The 20,505-nt window shown below is 27.8% G+C and overlaps 1 protein-coding gene across 3 annotated transcripts in view; it reads left to right on the top strand.

Annotated features, from left to right (window-relative positions):
- Nucleotides 1-20,505, top strand: part of LOC107453385 (calcitonin gene-related peptide type 1 receptor) — a 397,139-nt gene that overhangs the window by 277,264 nt on the left and 99,370 nt on the right. For all 3 annotated transcript variants that reach the window (XM_071177835.1, XM_071177833.1, XM_071177834.1), the window contains one exon: nt 5,424-5,660. In XM_071177835.1, the coding sequence (XP_071033936.1) occupies nt 5,598-5,660 (63 nt within the window). In that variant the 5' untranslated portion in view covers nt 5,424-5,597. The remainder of the gene's footprint in view (nt 1-5,423; nt 5,661-20,505) is intronic.

Here is a 20,505-nt window from a genome sequence, read left to right as displayed (position 1 = left end):
GAATTATATGTTTTTATGTATTTATTTCATTATTTTGTTCATGATAAATCATAATCAATAGGAAAGCATTGTTCACAAATTTTATAGCTGTGAATAAAACTTATTCTTATTTACCAGTTATTCGAAGAAGTATATATACACATTCTTTCTCGTAATTTTTAAGAACCATTAATACATCAGTCAATAATAGCTTCAATACTTCCTATATCGCTCATGGGCTGCAATAGCGGCACAACTCAAAGATACATGGTTGGTTGGTGGTTGGTTCTAATGCCACTTGACACACGGGCAAGCCTGCTTGGTGAAACCTAGCAAATTTAAGGCAGAGTGTGCAATTCTTGTTTTTCAGTGGCGCCATCTATGGCCAAGAATTCGACTTCGCCACATCATACGCCACACCTGTTTATAAGGCGGGCCCATTCATTCATTCATCCACAGATCGTAATTTTGTCCTGAATCAGAGAACGATCGATCTCCTATCCAGTACCCCCAGAGGTATTGATTTATTATGGGAACATGGAGGACTTTTGCGACTCGACAGATTTAACGTGCATCAGTCACTTTGCTACACGGGGAGTCTTCGGCCGACGGGGTTCAAACCCACGAACTCTCGGACATGGGCCCAGCGCCCTACCGACCAGGCTATCCCGGCCATTAAAAAAACCCTATTTTAAGATAAGTGGATTTAAAGTTTTCATTGCTATGGAAAAGGCATAAGAAATGCTTTAGTTTGCTTAAACTAAGTTTACCTTGAAGTTGAATTATGAGTTGTGCTAATATTGCTGCTGAAAAGAATATGTATTTTCTATTTACACCTGTTCTTATTTCAAAACGAGTGTTTTGCCACTACTCCAGCCCATCAGCGATATATATCTTCATGTTTTAGCGATATTTGAGAAAAAAAATTAAAATTGTTCGTAAACTTTTGTTAAAAATGTTGTGTCATAAATTTACTCCTAAAATTTTAAGTGATATCATTGCCCAATTAAAATTTAGGTTGCAAATTTTATGGTAGACCCATCCATGTTTAGTTCTTAGCATATAACGAAGGATAGTATAAAATATATTTAAATATTTACTTTAAAGTTTTGATCTTGAGTGGAATAAAAAATTTTCCTCACAAAAATTCTTTGCGAAATTCACTTTCACTTGATTTTCATTTTCTTTACAAAATATGTTTTGAATGTTTTACTATAAAATCAAATATTAGCTATAAAATCAAATCGGACTATAAAATCAAAATATTTTTCTCTCTGATTAACTTCACAAACTGTTTTACACGATTTTCAAATTAAGAGTATCTGAACGTAATGGAGCGCATTAAATTAAAAAAAAATTTCTAAAATGTAACGACTATAATTATATATGTTTAACGTTGCCTGCCACAATGAAACCAAGTTTCAAAAAATTGAGAAATGTTATGTAAGGAAAAACGAAGGAATCAAAATTTGTTTCTGAAAACTTAAATATTCATTAAAAGTTTCGCTGCCTGAGATGGATTTTAAATGAATCATGCAACTAAGTAAAAGCAACTTTGAAATATATCTAAGTTCAAACAACTTAAATTTTCTCCTACGTGCAAGCAGTTAAAAAAAAATATTGTTAAGTCTAAAAAATCTCAAAATATTTCTAACTGCAAACATTGTCAGAAATTTTCGAAGTATTAGTAACTTCAAAGTTTTCAAAGTATAAGCAACTTTGAAAAATTTAAAGTTCAAACAACTTAAAAATTTTCTAAATAGAAGCAACTTCAAAATGTTTCTAGTAACAAACAACCTCAGAATTTTTCAAAGTTCAAATAATTTTAAATATTTTCAAAGTTCAATTAGCTTCAGAAACTTCTCAATTTAAACAGTTTAAAAATATTACTAAGTCTGAAAACCCTCAAAATATTTCTGAGTAAAAACATCTTCAGAAATTTTCAAAGTCTAAACAACTTCAAAGTTTTTTAAGTACAAGCAACGTAAAATACCAAGTAAAAATACCAAAATGTTTCTAATTATAAACAACTTCAAAATATATCTAAGTTCAAACAACTTAAAAAATTTTTGTTACAAACATCTTCAAAATATTTCTAGATATAATCAACTTTAAATATTTTTAAAAGTTTAAGTAGCTTCAGAGATTTTCCAATTACAAACAGTTTAAAAATATTGCTAAGTACAAACAGCTTCAGAAATTTGCAAATGACCAACAACTTCAATTTTTTCTAAGTTCAAGAAACTTCTAACTGTTTATAAGTACAAACATCAAAATCTAATTTCAAACATCAAAATCTAATTCGAAACAACTTCAAATTTTTCTAAGTGCAAACAGGGTAGCCATCCTCTCCGCAGAGGATCAAAATTGCGATGGCCTGTCTTCGGATCATTCTCAGGGATGTTTCCCAGACCGTTGCCAATAGCCTATTGTGCAGCTCTAGAGCGACGTAAATAAAGTACGTACCTACCTTATGTTAACATTATGTTCTAAACCTAATGTTCAAAACCTAATAATAACCTTATGTTAACATTGTGTTCTATAGAAATAGAATAACTTTCTGGACAATAGTTTTTTCCGATGAAAACTTTAAAACAGGTTCTTTTAATTAGTACACCTTTGATATTTAAATTATTATTTAAAATAAGATCATTAATGGTAAATGTTACAAATGATTGTGTTATAAAATTTAAATATTGTAGAGTAAAGTTTATGGAAAAGGAAATAAAAAATATTAATTAAAAATTGAAATTTATTTAACGTTTCCATTTTTTTAATTCTCTGTGTTCTAGAAAGAAATCTTTTTCTGCAAAAAAAATGAAGTTAAAATATAAAAACTCACGGAACTAAACTCCTAAAAATTAAAATGAAGTAAAGGATTAAACAAAAGAAAGATAAAAGTAGTATTAAGAACCTCAAATAATTTAAAAAAGTTTTTTAACTTTTAAGTTGAAATAATGAAACCTCTTAGTCCTTTCATTTTCTTGTTATTTACTTACAACTGAATCGTGAAGCTTTGTTAGAAGCTAATTTAAGATCCCCAGTTTTAAAATGGAAATGAAATAAATTCGTTTTTTGCGTGTTTGGAATATTGCTTTTTCTCTCAGTGACTTTAAGATTAAATTTACCAGAAGAACATTTTTCGTTTAAAAAAAATTAAAGCACTATAAACTAGACTTATTGCTTTTGTTTGCACAGCAGAATTTAACATGCAACTTATGTCTTACATATAAGTAAAACAAGCAAAATGCTTTTAAAAACAAATATTTGATTTTCGACAAAATTTAGTATACTCAACTATCCTTTCTATAGAACATTAAAAGGCAAAATATTTATTTAAAAATACTTATTGCTCATATAAATTAGAATATAAAAATAATAAGTTTTACTATTCTAGTTAAAATTATTTTTAAAACAAAGTCGTAAGTATAACAACTAAAGCTTCATGATTCCGATTTCTTAGTTTTTACATTGATTTTTTAAGAAAGGGAAAAAAATAACCTAACACTTTTGTCACATGACTGTAAGCTATCAGTTAAAATTAAATAATATCTTTTAAAGATTACAAATTCATGAGAATAGTAAGAAAAATATTTCTAAAAAATATAAATTGTTTGATAAAATAACATTTAAGCGAATTAAAAAAATTTATTTTTCATTCCAATTGTCTGCTCCATTTTGCAATATTTGAACCTCTATAGAATACATCAAATATTATTACTCATGGATAATTTTAAAATTTGTGAATTTAAAAATGTTTTGGATTTTTTGTTTTCAGAAGAAAAAAAGTCATTTTAGAGCATTAGAATGTCATACTTTATTGGGATTTTTCAAAACTTAAATGCATAGAACGTAAAAGAAGAATTCATACAATTGAATTAATTTAAATTAGAGAGAGCTTCACTAATGAAAAATGACATAAACAGTTTTTAAAAAATTTTGTCTACAGAATGTAATACGATTTTTTTTTTAGTTTTACAATTTTTTCAGAACCAGTGACTTCATATTTCAGACATTCCTATTACGTATATTTTTAGAAACCATTATAAAAATGTCAAAAAACATTTCAAAAACTTTGCCATTTTCGTTTTTCATTAAGGACTTACATAATTTTCATTCATAATTTTTATAACCTTTTAGAATTTGTTTCTAGGGAATGTGGATATACTAACTGCAAATTGCTTTTTATAATCATCGTTGAACAATTGACCAAATTTTGAGTTCAGACTACCAATCCGTAGTTTTGAAATTTTGAACCTAATCCAGAATTATAGAGGGTAGCCGCAATCTGTGAAATATGGTTCCAATAGTTTGGTCAGGTGAGCGAATCAAAGTGTGGACCCCATAATGTTAATTTTACTTTTTGCATATTAAACAGGTCTCGAGAACTTTTCAGGCGAGTTGACATTTTGGTGCAAATTTGTAAAATTCTTTCATCGAAAGATAATTCTGTACAGAAGATAACTTTTAGTAAATATTTACTGTTTTTTAATATTTTATTTAATGATAATCGAAAAAAATTTTAATTGTAAAGTATAAAATTTTTCACATCATTTTGAAATATTTAATTTTACAAGGCGAAATACAAAATTTGATTGAAATTACTTGGATATATCCGGAAAAATCGAGTTTTAAATATTTTTTTCAAAATTTCAAAATTCAATTTCTCAGGAAAAATTGAACTAACTTCGCTCAAATTTTGTAAAAAATTATATACCTTACAATTAAAACATTTTTCGACTATTATTAAAAAAATATTAAGTGCGTTACATTATATTTTTGCATGGAATTATCCTTGAACAAAAATTTTTTATAATAGTGTGCAGAAATGTTTCAATTCGCTTAAAAAGTTCTCAAGATATGGCGAAATACGCAAAAAATAAAAATTCATATTAGAGGATTCAAACTTTGGATCGCTCTCCAGAACCAAAATTTCAGGACCATGATTCCCAGATGGCGGTTACCCTCTATATTTTAGGGGTCAGAAATTTGAATCCCTTAAATAAAAGATATGTATATTTGGAGAAAGTTAAGTTTTAGTGTTTAATTTTGTAACTTAAAACATCGTAGTATTAAAGTAGCATGATGGAAGTTTGTTGTCATATCAAAAACGATGAAAATATAACGGAACATGTTGGATGATGGTGACCCTCAAATGATGTTGGACCATCGTGAATTGCAGTGAAACCAGCATAAACCATCAAAATTTTTGCTGGGACCATCATGATTTTTTATTTGGGAAGTTAAAAAAAAATTTTAGATTCAGCCCTGGGATTAATTTAATCAATAAAATTATTATGTTATTGTAAAAAAAACTCCAGTAGATAAGCAAGAAACCGCATTGATATGATAACATTGTTTGCATTTTAGTTTATCTAATTTTGCTATTGCTTTTTTTAAACTAAAATAACTTTTCATTAATTTTGGATTTTTTTTCTTTTCAGTGTTCAAACATTCCAAGATGAAATGACTTAAAACATTGGAAATATCTCATCAAAAAGAAAACTTTACCTATGTAAACATTTGCTAAGATCTGAACTTCATTTCAAGTCCGAAATGAAAAAAAATACGAAGCTTGACTAACATTGGATGCACCATAAAAACTTTTATTTCCTGCAATGAAGTGTTACTGGCTCTGCCATTTGAATATTCTATTATTTTTATGTACTTTGTTTGTGCAAGTAAGTATTTTTTTTACTCATTTAATTAGAAATGTGTAATTTTATTTAAGCTAAGTAGTGTTTGGAGTTTAAATTTTTATAAAAAATTTTGCAAATTAATATGAAGCTTATTAAAAACTTTGCAAATCATATTGTAAATATGAAGCTAGATATTTCATTAAGGCAGTTTTTCGAAGGATTGGCTACCACATTAAATAATTCCTTTTAGCAAAAATTATGTTAATGCTTTTGCTTTGTAACATTCATGAATGTTTGCTTAAATGCCAATAATGAAAATGGCGCACATTTCTGTGAGAGGAGAAGTCATTTTTTTGAAACCGAAAAAGGGTTTTGTTTTTATTTTTTAATACTGATAAATGTTAATGCAACCGTGCGTTGTTTGGACCCATAAGAACTGAAGAAATTGAAAGTAATTCTTCGATTTTATGTCTGTTTTTCGAAGGCTCTGATGTCACATGATGCCTTTTTGCAAATAATATGCTAGTTTCATAACTGCTATGAGTTTGCAACAATTACTCATGGCTGTATTTAGTCTGAGAAAAGTGCAAAACGTCAATATGAAGACAAATCACAGTTTTAGGAAAATGAAAAGCTTTCGTGGACTGATTAAAATTTGTACAAATTGAAAATAAGACTTTGATTTTGATAGTTTTTATCTAGGTGGAAATTTTTGGAGAAATTGATTGGAAATCGCCAAGTGGGCGATTTTTAAGAAAGTTTAAAGATTTTGAAAATGTTTCAGTTTTTTGTCCTTTCTAAAGCGTAGATAATTTTTTATGGCGAGATGGCATATATAGTTTAAAATTTCAGATTTGCTTCAAGTGAAAGACACTTAAATTGTTTCTTTTTCATTTTCCTTGGGAAAGGAGTGTCGAAAATCCAGGTTAATGAGTTTCATTTAAGTGGAAAAATCTCGCCAATTTGGTGATTTTTAAAGAGTTCTAAAGCCTAAATAATTCTGTACGACAAGACTGCATATATAGTTTAAAATTTTAGATTTGCTTCAAGTGAAAGACACTTAAATTGTTGCTTTTTCATTTTCCTAGGTGAAAAGGCGTCAAAAATCCAGGTTAATGATTTTCATTTAAGTTGAAAAATCTCGCCCATTTGGAGATTTTTAAAAAGTTTAATAATTTTTTAAAGATTTATTTGTCCCTTCTAAAGCTCAGTTAGTTATCAATCATAACTTTAAACTATTGCTTTATTTTGATTAACGAAAGACTCGGAATTTTTTTTTCAAATGTGTAACTTTATCTATCCTAATATTTAAATAAAAGTAGTACAGTTACTTTCGAGTTATTAAAAGTTTGGAAATTTAGCATGAAGTAACTCTAATTTTGAATTTTTCATTAATCCTTTATTAAGAAATAATTTTTTCTCATTTTCTTTTTTTACATTTGAAGCGAGTAAATAACTATCTCAAGAATAATGTGTTAATTTTTCTTGAACTTATGAAATGAGGAAAATTGAAACGATCTCCTATATGAGAGTTATATATTACTAAAAGTATTTTAATAATAAAGTATTGTAACAATATCAAATTAACTTTAAAATAATAATTTTTTCCACACGATATTACCTAATTATAACCTAATTATAGCCTACTTTTTAATAAAATGTTGGAAAAATATTTTTGACGCATCGAAATTTATTGTATCCCTTAATTGTTTAAATTTATTACAAATGTGAAATTTCGTCAAATTGTATTTCAGTTTTATTAAGCAAATTCGGTAATTTTCTTTCTTAATTTTGGTATTCAAAAAACATTTACTGAGGTTTTGAGTCTGCTATTAAAGTGTTTGCTTCAAAATTTATAATTTGCAATTTTCTTAAGGTAAATTTCTTTTTATAATACCTTTTAAAAATAAAAACAACAAACGTTTATTTTTTCATCTGTAGAAAACGCAAATATTCTGAAAAATGAAATAATAAAATGGGATAGTAAGCCTTATGTATTTTAATATCCCTATTAAGGAATGAAAATACTGACAATGTATGTTTAAAAGTTAATGATTGATGTCTTGACATTGATTTCATGGCTTCATAATTGCAAACGAATGGAATGCTGAATAAATGAAAGAAATCGAAGAAGCTAAACAGCTGTAATGATGTCAACACAGTAAGCAACTGTAATGAAATGTAAATTTCTAGAAGGTCAAGAAGATTTCTAAATCAAAATGCAATAATTGGTAAAAATTTGTGCGTAAATAGCTTAAGTTTTGCGTAGTAAATAGTCTTATTCCACTGGAATTTAATTATTCATTTATTGGTTATAATTTAAGTTCAAAACAGTGATTGTCGAATTATATAGCAAAATTCTGAAATTTCCATAAATTATTGCATTGTTAATTTCGATCACCTTTTATGCTTGTTATTTGATAAGTGATAAGTGATTTTTCTCATTTGATTTATATTTTAACAATATGTAATATATTAAATCAAAAAAAATAACGACCTTCTTAATTATGTATAAAATATTAATTCATCAAATTACATTTGTTTATTTATATCGCTAATTTTAAGTACGTTTATAAAGCTTTTACTCCATTTTATATTATTCGAGTAAGTAGTATTAAGTAAGATATTTTTGCCGTATATTGAATTATTTTTTACTATATATGAGTGATTATATTGTTTTAATTTCGGTTAAATCGAAGATTTTAACTAATATACAATCAATATATTTAAATAAACAGTATATCAATAACTTCAAATATTATTTTTATTAACGTTAAAAAAATATAATTTTGAAAACAACTAATTCTTTCGACTAACTTGTTAAGTTGAGCCCATGTGCGAGAGTTTGTGGGTTCGAACCCAGCAGGCCTATGTAGTAAAGTGACTGATGCACCTTGAATCTGTCGAGTCGCAAAAAGTCCTCCATGTTCCCATAACAAATCAATACCTCTGGGGGTACTGGATTGGAGATCGGTCCAAACAGATTCAGGTCAAAATTACGATTTGTGGATGAATGGACGTATGAATGAGTCCGCCCAATAAGCGGGTGCAACGTATGGTGTGGTGGAAGTCGAATTCTTGGCCATAGATGGCGCCACTGGAAAACAAGAACAATCGCACCCCTTCTGCCTAAACAGGCATACATCAACAACTTGTTAAGTTATTTGATTAATAACGTTGCAAGACATATTTATGAAACATACGTTAATAATGTTCTAATACATGTATTGTTATATTTTATTCAATTAATGCTAACTCAACTGTTCTTTTTTTTTGAATTATTGCTATTGTAATTATCAGCTTACACAGTTAAATTATTTCGATAAATGACGTTAATTTACATATTTAAGAAACATACGTTAATTATTTTCTATTACATGTATAATTGTATTCTCTATAACTCAGCGTTGATTGACATTTAAAAAACTTAAGTAAATTTTCTTTTCTCATAATTATACTTTCTTTAATTAATGCTAACTGAACTATTTTTTAATTATTGCTCAATAACTTTCAGCTTACTCGGTTTATTTATTTGGTTAAATGACGTTGATTCACATATTTAAAATAACACACTTACATACAAGATCTATAAACATAGATGAAACATACGTTATTTTGTTTCTAATACATGTATAATTGTATTTTCGTTAATTATTGGTAACTCAATTGCTTCGTTTAATAAATGCTAACTCAATAACTTTCAGCTTACTCGGGTTTGTTATTTTGTTAAATTACGTTGATTTATATATTTATGAAACATAATTTTTTTTCTAATGCATGCATAATAGTATTTTCTTTAATTATTGTTAACTTAACTGTTTATTTCACTTAATGCTAACTCTGTAACTTTCAGCTTACTCGGTATAGCTGTTTGAGTAAATGTCGTTAATTGGTATATTTATGAAATATATAATTTTTTTCGTACATTTATAATTATGTTTCCTTTAATTACTGCTTACTCATTTAATAATATCATTTATCATTTACAAACTTTAATTATTGCTAATTTCATTGTTAACTTTAGTTGCAAAGAGCTTCGCCTTCAGCTCACATAAGTATAATCACTAAAATAAAGTATACTTTATTTCTCTAGAAATATATAAACTGCCTCTAGCGGAACAGTAAGATTTATATTTATTAGTTTAAACTAGTCCAAGAAGAACATTCGAACGTGATGTTAAATGATAGTCCTTTAACCAATGGGGTCCCATATATTAAAAATTATTGACGAAATACTTTTAAGACACGTAAGTTTGTGGAAGTTGAACATGTAAGTTTGTGAGACTAATTTTAACCTTGCTTCCTTCTTTCTTTAACTCGTAGGATCTGTTTCCAAAATAATAAGTTCAATTTCTTTTACAAAACTCGAAGGTTTTTTTCTCTTTTATAGACAAAAAGTACCAAGTTTTTGTTAAATTTTTTGTGAATTATCAAAGGTCAATTTATAAATCAATAGTTTTTTTGAAAGTGTGAAACTTTTCATATGAGAGTAAAAAATAGAGTGATTTTTTGTGACTCTTCAAAGGTTAATTTATAAAACAATAGTTTTTCTGAAAGTGTGAAACTTTTCATATGAGCGGAAAAAATCGATTTTGACGAAGCGTGAAAGTGGCGAACGGTGTTCAGTTATCTGTGAAACACAATCGTCGATATTAAAATTTATAAAAATTGCATATACTTTAATTATAAATTTATTACGCTTTTGATTCTTTGAAAGACCGTTAGAATCTAGTTTTTAAAAATTCCCACTATATAAATCTAAATAATTAACTACTTGAAAACTGACTTATACAGACCATAATAAACTTCGTTCTTTCTTCACTGGGGCGATACCCCAAGGTGTGCCCTAGCTTATCGCAGAGTTTTACCCCAAATCATTCTGTTCTTTATCAAACATTTTTAATTTATTACTTAAATTGTTTTAGAGTATTTTTCGAATCAGTCCTACCACCTAAGCCTTGGTCTCAGTCTCTTTCCAGCGGCGATTGACTTAGCGAATAACAACCTAAATTTTAAAAAAATATTACTGGAAAAAGCGTATTTTTTAATTAATTTTACTAACCACTTTTATATAATTCACAAATAACGTTATTTTGCAACTATATAGTAGTATTTTAGTATTCACACTTCACTAACTACAAATATAAATTATTTTATTTACTAGTGGGCTGCGCCCCCTGCTTGCTAACGCTCGCCAACCCCCGAAAATTGCTACGCAATCTATATGGTTTGCTTCGCAAACCAAGCTCGCTACTAACTTAGGTACATTGCAAATGCACAAAATTCTAAGAATTCAAAACAATAATTCTAATCCATATAACAACTTTTTTTTTAAAAAAAATTACATCTTTTTAGTAAATAAAGTCATTAAAATAAATTTGAATTCAAATAAANAAAGAAGGAACGTTGCAATGCTACACGCTACATTAACGACGTCTCTAGAGTAACTGAATGACGGTTCATATAGAAATGCAGGTATGCGTCTCATACAACAACGCCCCCTATAGTTCGTTGTGATCGCGAATACAAAAACATTCATAGAAAAAAAAACATGTAAAACTCTTGTTAATTTTGTGCTGATGACAACCTAAACAATATGGAAATGAATGAGGAAAAACTGGATCCTACCACGTGATTTTCTGGCCAATAAAAAATGCACCGACAACAATGGAAAACTGCGACGCCATCATTAGAATTTTATATATAGTAAGAAAAGTTGTTATAGTATATAAAGTTTCTAGATTTTTTTCTAGGGGCCATTGACATGGACAATAATAAGCTAAATTCAAAAAAACATATTGCTGGAAAAAGTGTCTTTTTTAATTAATTTTACTAACCACAGTTTTTCATATAATTAACAAATAACATTACTTTACAACTATGCAATAGTACTTTAGTCTTTACACTTCATAAACTACAAATATAAATAATTTTATTTAAATTTTGCTATGGTATATAAAGTTTCTAGATCTTTTTCTAGTGGTGATTGACTTAGCCAATAATAAAATAAATTCAAAAAAATATTATTGGAGAAAGTGTTTTTCTTAATTAATTTTACTAACCGCAGTTTTTTTTTATTTAATTAACAAATAAAGTTACTTTACAACTATACAGTAGTACTTTAGTCTTTACACTTCATAAACTACAAATATAAATTATTTTATTTAAATGTTGCTATGGTATATAATGTTTCTAGACTAAAATTTTCATAGTGATACAAATGAAATCTTTTGCAAAGATAAAATTTTTGGTTACCAAATAGGAATTGCTATTTTTTTGCATTTGTTTATTTATTTATTTCGCTAAAATTATTTCATGAACCTCATGAATTGAAAACAAAAAGTAAAACTAGGAAAAAGTTAGTTTTATTAGTATTATTATTTCACGCAAAAAAATGTTGTTTCCAAAATTGTAATCGAGAGTAATTTTTCTACCATAACTAAGAGATAACTTTTTAATCTGCTTCATAAATATCTTTTTAGACGGTTTTAATCTGCTGAATGGATGTTTAAAAATTTAAAAAGAACTTAGTTGGTATGAAAAAAAATTATAGTTAGCTTACCGTAATTTATATGAATTTTTAATTAATTACCTTATAACGAGAAATTTGTATTTTTCGTAAAGCTTTGATTTTTAAAGCCATTTTATGTGGATAGAAAACTTATACATTTTGTGTTTTGAATTATTTGTGTAAAAATACATATTCTCCAAAGAAAAACTTTAAAAATTTCATAAAATATACAGTAAAAAGGTCCGGAACAAAATACCGTATGTGCCGTATGTGTACTTACGATATGTAAAGTGCCGATACGTTTTACCGTAAAATCCAATTTTTACCGAAACATGTTACGGATCATAAATTCTGATATACCGTAATTTTTTCAGTAATAATTGCCGTAAAACCATTGAATAACTCTAACTGAATTAATATTAATGTAAAAACTATGACATAGTATTTCACTGTAAAAATGGATTTTAAACATGATACAAGGAATTTTACGCATGATTCCCCCAAAGAGCAGGTACTTTATAACGTAATTTGATCCGGATTTTTTACAGTGCATACTAGTCTTCAGAATTAAAGTTCATTAAATAAACAGGAACTGCATAGTTAGAACATATAATTACATAGATTTCTAAAATGTTTTCCCTTGTTTAAAATGATTTAAAAAATCATGAATGATACCAAAACCAAAAAAAAAGTTATAATACAATAAGTTTAAAACTTAGAATATAAAATAAAGGAAATTTGCTCAGACATTTCATTCAGTGTTTATTTGATATGGATAAACCATCTTTTGAATACATTTGATTCCATAATCGTACAGGATACTTACGCTATTATGATTTGTAAGGTATTGAATTTTATTTTGAATAATTCAAAGCTGGTTTTAGATACTTGAAATGAAAAACGCAATATAAGACCGATTTCTCTGGCTTCAAATGTATTGCAATATCAATAGAGTATATGGAAAGATTTCAATTGTTATTTAAAGTTTGCTTCTCTTTTCATTTTCTTTCTTTCCCCGCTTTAGATTCTGTAAAAAATCTACACTACCATAGTGATATTTGTTTGCAAAAATAACTTTGTGCTACTGAGTCTAAAAAGCTAAAAAATAGAAATAAAGTTTAAAATTTCACTAACATCATTATACATTTGAAATTTAAAAAAAAGAAATATGTTTTTTATGAACATTTCTATACCATGAAATTACTAAATGGATATCACTAAGTGAAAATTCACGGAAAATAGTTATTTTTCTATTTTTTTTTGGGTGAAATTTATGATAATTTATGGAGTAGTTTTTAAGCAAAAAATAACAAAACGGAAAATAACAAAACACAAGCTGTAGGGGAGTTTTGTGCTCTTAAAAAATGAAAGATGATAAAATCAGTGAAAATCAAAAGATAATTCGTTAAGAGGAAAAGAATTAAAATTAATGAATTTGAATTTTTTTTTTTTTTCATATTCAATCTATGCATTTTTTGTTTAATCAACTATCTTTTTTTTTTACTTTATAGTGATGTAATCAATTGATGGTTCATGAATGAAAATGCTTCAAAATAAAAAATTCTCTTATTGTATTCTGAAACGAAAAAAATTACATAAATGATAATTTAAAAGAAATTTTTATGTTACATAACTGAAATACTTCTTAATTAGAACACAAAAAAAAAGCTTTTTAATTAAAAATAACTGTCTTGGAATGTTTAATGCTCATGACCACTTTGGCCACTTTGAATGGATTCGAGGTTAATTCTTTTAGGTTAATTTTTCAATAATTGCAAAGTAAATTTTTTCGTGAAAATTCGTTTCAAAATAATGGTTAAAAACAATATTTGCAGTTAAAATCTATAAAAATAAAATGAAGAATCAGTGTCTATCTTTCCAGAATCGTTTATAATATCATCCTAATATTTGGACAATTGGTCAAAAGATGAATTTTAGCCTCCGATCCAAATATTATTCAAACATGTCAATTAGATTGCTTGGGCGGCTATTACTAGGTCGTGATAGCCTGGTTGGCAGGATGCTGGACTAACGTTTGTGAGAAAGGGAATTCGAATCCAGCCGGCCGAAGACTCCCAGTGTAGTAAATGATGACTGGTGCATGTCAAATTTGTCGGGTCACAAAGTATTCCATGTTCCCTCACCAAATCAATATCTCTGGGGGTACTGGATTGGAGATCGCCCGTTCTCTTATTCAGGCTAAAATTACGATCATTGGATGATTGAATGCGTCCGCCCTATGAACGGGTGTGACATATAGTTGTGGCAGAAGTCGAATTCTTGGTCATAGATGGCGCCACTGAAAAACAAGAACAATCGCAACCTTCTGCCTAAAACAGGCATACGGAAACAACAGATTATTTGCGAGAGACATGTAAAAAATGAAATTTTCGTATTGGTTCAGACGAAGTCACTGCTTTAAACATAGATAAATATATAGCCAACACGCTAATGCTAGAAAAAAAGACGATACATTTCTTAATCGAAGCGCGGTAAAAATGGCTACGCTCTTGTTGTAATGCTTTATGCTGCAGTAGAAAACTTAATTATTCGTTATATTGATAAATCGATGAGTTTATCGTTTTCTTTTTTATTTTCATTTGAATTTATATAGTTCTTGGTAATCTTGTAGTTATTTGTTTTATTTTAGTTTTATGAAATGCTTCAGTGTTATTTAAAGAAGTCTTTATTTTAATTCCTAATCATTTTTCTTGTTCTAGTGTTTCTTCATGTTGAATAAAACCCATGTTTCTAGGGATAACATACATCATTATACGCATTTTAATAGAATAAGAGAATAAATTCTGAAAAGTGTTATCAACATAAAGTTTTTCTTTCGTTTGCTTATGGTACAATTTATCATAGAACAAGAATAAACTAAACAAGAGTAAATAAAAGTTTACATAAACAGCTTTTACGAACAAAAGCACTAAAATCTAAGATAAAAGGTTTAGAGATTTTATGTTTCGACACAATTCTACAAAGTTAAAAATTTCAAATCACCATCATAAATCCACGTAATCCAATAATTTTTACTGAAATGAAGCACAAAAACTCAGCTTTGATACAATAAATTACAGTTGATTATTACTAATTCATGCTATAGATTCAATTGCACAGAAGCAAGCAAAATATGACAAGAGATACTATATAGTATACCGTAGAGTGTCAACTTTTCACTTCTTCTGAATCAACTAACTGCCTTCGTTAAGTGTTGCTACTTGGCGCTGCAACAGTACAGTCTACAAGAAACGCGTCGTGGTGACGTCATTCAGACTGGATCGTCCTTAAAAAGAGCTACTATATTTGGAGAGCTGATCTGTCTGCTATTGAGCAAACAAGTTTGCTAGTTACGTAGTGTTAACTTTAGCTTGAGAGTTTGAAGCCCATTTAGATACTTAAAATTATTGATATGGGTAGTTGTGCAGCAATAAATTGGACAAACAGTTTTTTTTTTTAAAAAGGGCATCTAGTTATGAATAATATTCTTGTTTTAAATAGCAATAATAATAAATTTTACAATGAAATTTTAAAAAAAATTTCCGATAAACATCGTAAATCAATGTACGTAAAAACGCTTTTCCTTAGGGATTTTCCTATTTGAGGTTGGCGTCGTTTGCAGCGATAAGTTGCCAAATCTTGTAGCTCTTCTGCATTGGTGAAAAGCTTTTGCTCTGAAATGGCGGACAAGTTGGCCTCTTTAATTCAGGGGCTCTATCTTTAAATATTCTCGCTCATGGCTTTAAATGTAACAACAATTGTTTTTCCTTCAAATATTTTAAAGACGATATCAGTCATTTGTGCGATCGTATAGGTCTAAATAATCAAAATAGGAATTAATTGCACGCTTCGCAATACATCTTTATTTTTTTTATTTATTAAGCCAGATTATCTCAATAATCAACGTGATCGTGGCGGCATAGGAGGACTACGTCACCAAATGAGTGTTCCTAAAGTCACCTGAAAACACGTTTTTATTTTGATTTCGGTCATGCTTTAAAAATGTGTTACTATGAAAATAAATAAGTTAAAGTGAGTGGCAATATAAATTAAAAAATGCTAAAAAGCAAAATTAATGGAGAAATGATTCTAATTCGCTGAACAGAAACTGGAAAAAATACGAAGTTAATTATTGACACCAATGATACTTTATTGATTTTGGTAATAAATGTTCATTGAAATAAGGTAATAAGTAAAATTAACCGAGAAAAGCATTCATTAGTTTTGGGAACCATAAAAAATCGCTATTTCATTTATTATTTACACCAATGATACTCAGCTTTGGTACTAGGTACTAATTAAAATAAAATTCATGCTGTGAACTAAAAAAGCAAAAATAGTGGAGAAAATGTACTTATTCGTTATGGGGAATCATAAAATTTCACCATACGTTTATTGAAGCCAATGATACTCATTTAATTTTGTTGATAGGTACTACTGGAATTAATGTAATGGGGGAAGTTTTAATAGGTATCATAGAAACTCTTATATAGGTATGATGTATTTTATGTGCAGATTTGGTATTTGTTAAACCTGAACCAATACTGTGTATTTTCATTATAAATATTGTGGAAATATTTTTCTACGGAGTCAAGTACAGGAGAAAATTATTTGATTGTGGTAAATTTTAAATATCATGAATAGGCCTTGAGCAATAGCAATAACGCCAGATTATACTGAATATAGCTAATCTTTATTTTTATGGAATGAGTTACTAAAAATGTGTTTTGTTTAATCTAAGTACATAAAGCCACTAGGAATGGTAATGAATAATATTAAATAAGAAAAACATTGTAACTATTTGACCTTTATTATTTGACCTTTATTATTTGAGTCGATATTAGTTTTCCAGACTTGTGCATGATTTTGTAGTGTTGATAACTACTAATTTTTTTTTTATTAAGTTAACTTAAAGTTAAAAAATAAGCTTGATATTAATTTAAATGTAAAAATCTGTCTTAAAAATGGACTGGAAATGTCAATAGATAGTGATTAAAATTTTATAAGTTAAGGTCACGTTTAGTTAATCTATATCAAATGCCTTTGGATTTATGTTGAGCACGAATATTGAAGAGGAATTCACAAAAACGGAAAGCGCAAAATTGAACTTTGGTAGATTCGAGAATTTAGATATTGAAAAAAACATTTCTAAGATTATGATCTGAAACTCGTAAAAGTAATAAAAATCAGTTTATTCCACACTGATAAGCGGCTTAATAGAATATGCGTTAAAATAAAATTTATCTCAAGGCATTATACTCGGGTGCTTGGTGATTTTCGAAATGTCAATCGGTATTGAAAAAATATTTTCCACCAGCTAAATCACTTAATCGGCAAATCCGGCAATCCCGTAATTTATAAAATATCTAAGTATTTCGCAGATAGAAGAAATTTGGCGGGTTAAGTATTAAAAGATGAAAAGCCTCACAAATGCTAGCATTAAGCATGCTATAGAATGACAAAGGATAAATTGGATAGGCATTTATATTCCATTTAATATCGTTGTTTTTCATTTCTTGAAAAACTCAAATTTAAATGAAAAAATCTATATTTTTTGTTAAAACAAATAAAGTCTTATTTTTTTTTATAAAAATTTTAAAAAGTTTGTTTCGTACAGTTTTATTAATTCATGCGTTTTGTATAAAAATTTTAATAGCATTTTCATTATTATTTTTTCAAAATAACATTAGTATTTTTTAAGAGCCAAGCAAGAATGGTTTACCTACTCAGTTTCATCTTAAATGACTCTGGTTCTATTTGGTGTTTTCTCAAAGCCAACTAAACTAAAGGTTTGATGGGTATCTTACTTGAATAGTAAGTAAAAGCACCCGATGCGCGATGAGTATTAAAACCATTTATGCCGTTAGTTTCGAAATTCTGTAACCATAAGTTCCCAAACCCCCATGGCGACAACTGGCTATTGCGAATCTGGCTATTGGGAATTGGAACTTTAAATCTTGAGCTGTGAATGCTTGATTGTCTCAAATAATTGTCTTATTATCTTATCCTCTTTTTTTTTAAACTTTTCGAAACGAGCATTTTTTTAATAAAGTATGTAGGTAATGTACTTTGTTTCTCATATTTTTAATTTTAGTTTAAAACTGCCAGTATTCCTTAAAATTATTTGGCCTTATCTAAAATACTTTCTTTAAAGATTCTTTAAAACACTTGGATATTCGTTTAAATGCATGGTCATTCCGTAAACTGCAAAGGCATTCTTTAAAGAGCCCATTCTTTAAAATGCTTAGTTAATCTGTAAAATGCATTTATATTCCTTAAAATTCCTAGGCATTCCTTAAAAGGCTAAGGTATTCTTTGAAATGCTTAGGTATTCAAAAAATACTTAGGTATTCTTTGAAATGCTCAGGTATTCTTTAAAATACTTGAATTGAACTCAGTGGCGTGACAGCCCATAGAGGGCCAAGGCCTAATGTGCCCATCTCAGTTTTCTTGACCTTGAGCTGTTGGGTGCAGGAGCAGATGTTCCGGTCAGCCGAACGCGGAACCCCCGATGTTTCGTTCCTAAGCATGCTTGGTACTCATTTATCGACCCACTGAAGGGATGAAAGGACGAGCCAACCCTGCTCGGCCTGAATATCGAACCCAGGACCTGTGGCACGGGAGCGTGAAGGGCTACCACTCAGCCACCGGGCGTCTTAAAAATACTTAGGTATTATTCTAAATGCTGAGGTACTCTTTAAAATACTAGGATATTTTTTAAAATGCATAGGTATTCCTCATAAAGTTTAGGAATTTTTTAAAATGTTTAGAAGTTCTTTAAAATTCTCGAGAGTTCCTTAAAATGCTTATGATAAGTTTTTTTAAAAATGCTTTGGTTTTCTGTAGAATACCCATGTTTCATAAATTACTGGTAATATAAATGACGTATGCATTTTTCCTTGTGAGCCTTAGTTTTTTTCATTGTAATTAAAAAAATTAATATTTAAAAATTAAATCTTGAGTTTTAATAAATTTTTTGTCCACTTTATCATAGTATTTTGTTAAAAGCATTATAAAAACACCTTAAGAACAAGAGTAACTACAAAATTAATTTGCATGTATAACTGCATATATTTCAAGTTAATCTAATAAATTTAAAAAAAAACATAATCTGAAAAGAAAAGTAGTGGTTACCTAAAAGTTATTACCAATTTTTAAAAATCACATATTAAACCAGCTTAGTTTCAAAGAATTCATCTCATTAACTATTTTAACTATAATTTAAAATAAAAATAAGGTTAGTAAAAATTATCCATAATTAAATTCATTTAGAAAAACTAGTCTGTCTTTTTTCCACAATTATGGCAGCGCCTTTCTATTTACTTAATACTAAAACTTGATACTAGACATTTTTTGCTTATAATCTGTTTAATTTTGCTTTTATTCTTTCGAAAATCATACTATAAATTTCGAATTATTTTATTCATTTTTCGAATTTTTACATTTAGAATATATTGTTAGAATCTGTTTCATGCGCGGAGTAAAATCGATTTTTTCTCTATTAAAAAAAACTCTATTTTATTTAAAAAGAAAGAAATGTATTTTCTGAATTCTTAAACAGAATTTAATGTTTTCTGAAAGAGAAAAATAAAATCGCAACTCCTTAGAATTAGAATTTCTTACAAAAAGTCATAAAGGAAAAATTGAAAACTAAATGCGCAAAAATATGAAAAGAAAATAAGGAGAGTTAAAAATATGAAAAGAAATACTGCTTAAAAATATGAAAATAAAATAATGAAATAATATGAGGGAATGAAAATAAAATAAAAAAGCATGAAATATGGGATATCTCTATGCATTGTGCAGTTAATGGAACCTGTAATTGAGTCTTGAAAAAATTAAGAAATTATTCATATTTTTAAAAAGCACAGTTTGAAGTGCTTGTCGATAAATATTGGAAGAAAGCCTTAAATGTTATTTGATACATATTTAATAAAGATCGTATCTGCACTACAAAAAGGTTATTATTCTGAATTGAATGTAATAAAATCTCATAAAAGTAGCAATTTGTTTTATCTTATTTATTTTGGCTACAGAAATACGTATAAGTTAAACCAAAGAAATATTTTGATAAAAGGTAGAGAAAAAAGAATTTAAATTGAATACAATTTATTGCAGCATTTTTTTGAAAAATTGAAATATTTTCTTTTAAACAAATTATTAACTTATTTTGAGAAAAAAAATTAAATTAAGTATGGTGAAAGTGGGAGCAAAATGAAACGTAAATAGCAAATATACATATTTCAATTTACGTATAAAGAAAATAAAATTGAAATGATTAATTTGTACCTTTATTTCCATTGCACAAATATATCTTAAGCATGGTATAAATTTAATAATTATAATTTAAATTAAATTCAGACTTATATGTATGAT

This window comes from Parasteatoda tepidariorum, chromosome 2 (assembly GCF_043381705.1).
Source record: "Parasteatoda tepidariorum isolate YZ-2023 chromosome 2, CAS_Ptep_4.0, whole genome shotgun sequence".
In the NCBI taxonomy this organism is placed as follows: domain Eukaryota; kingdom Metazoa; phylum Arthropoda; class Arachnida; order Araneae; family Theridiidae; genus Parasteatoda; species Parasteatoda tepidariorum.
The sequence above is the reverse complement of the archived record's forward strand: the minus strand, read 5'-3'. Positions and strand labels throughout refer to the sequence as shown.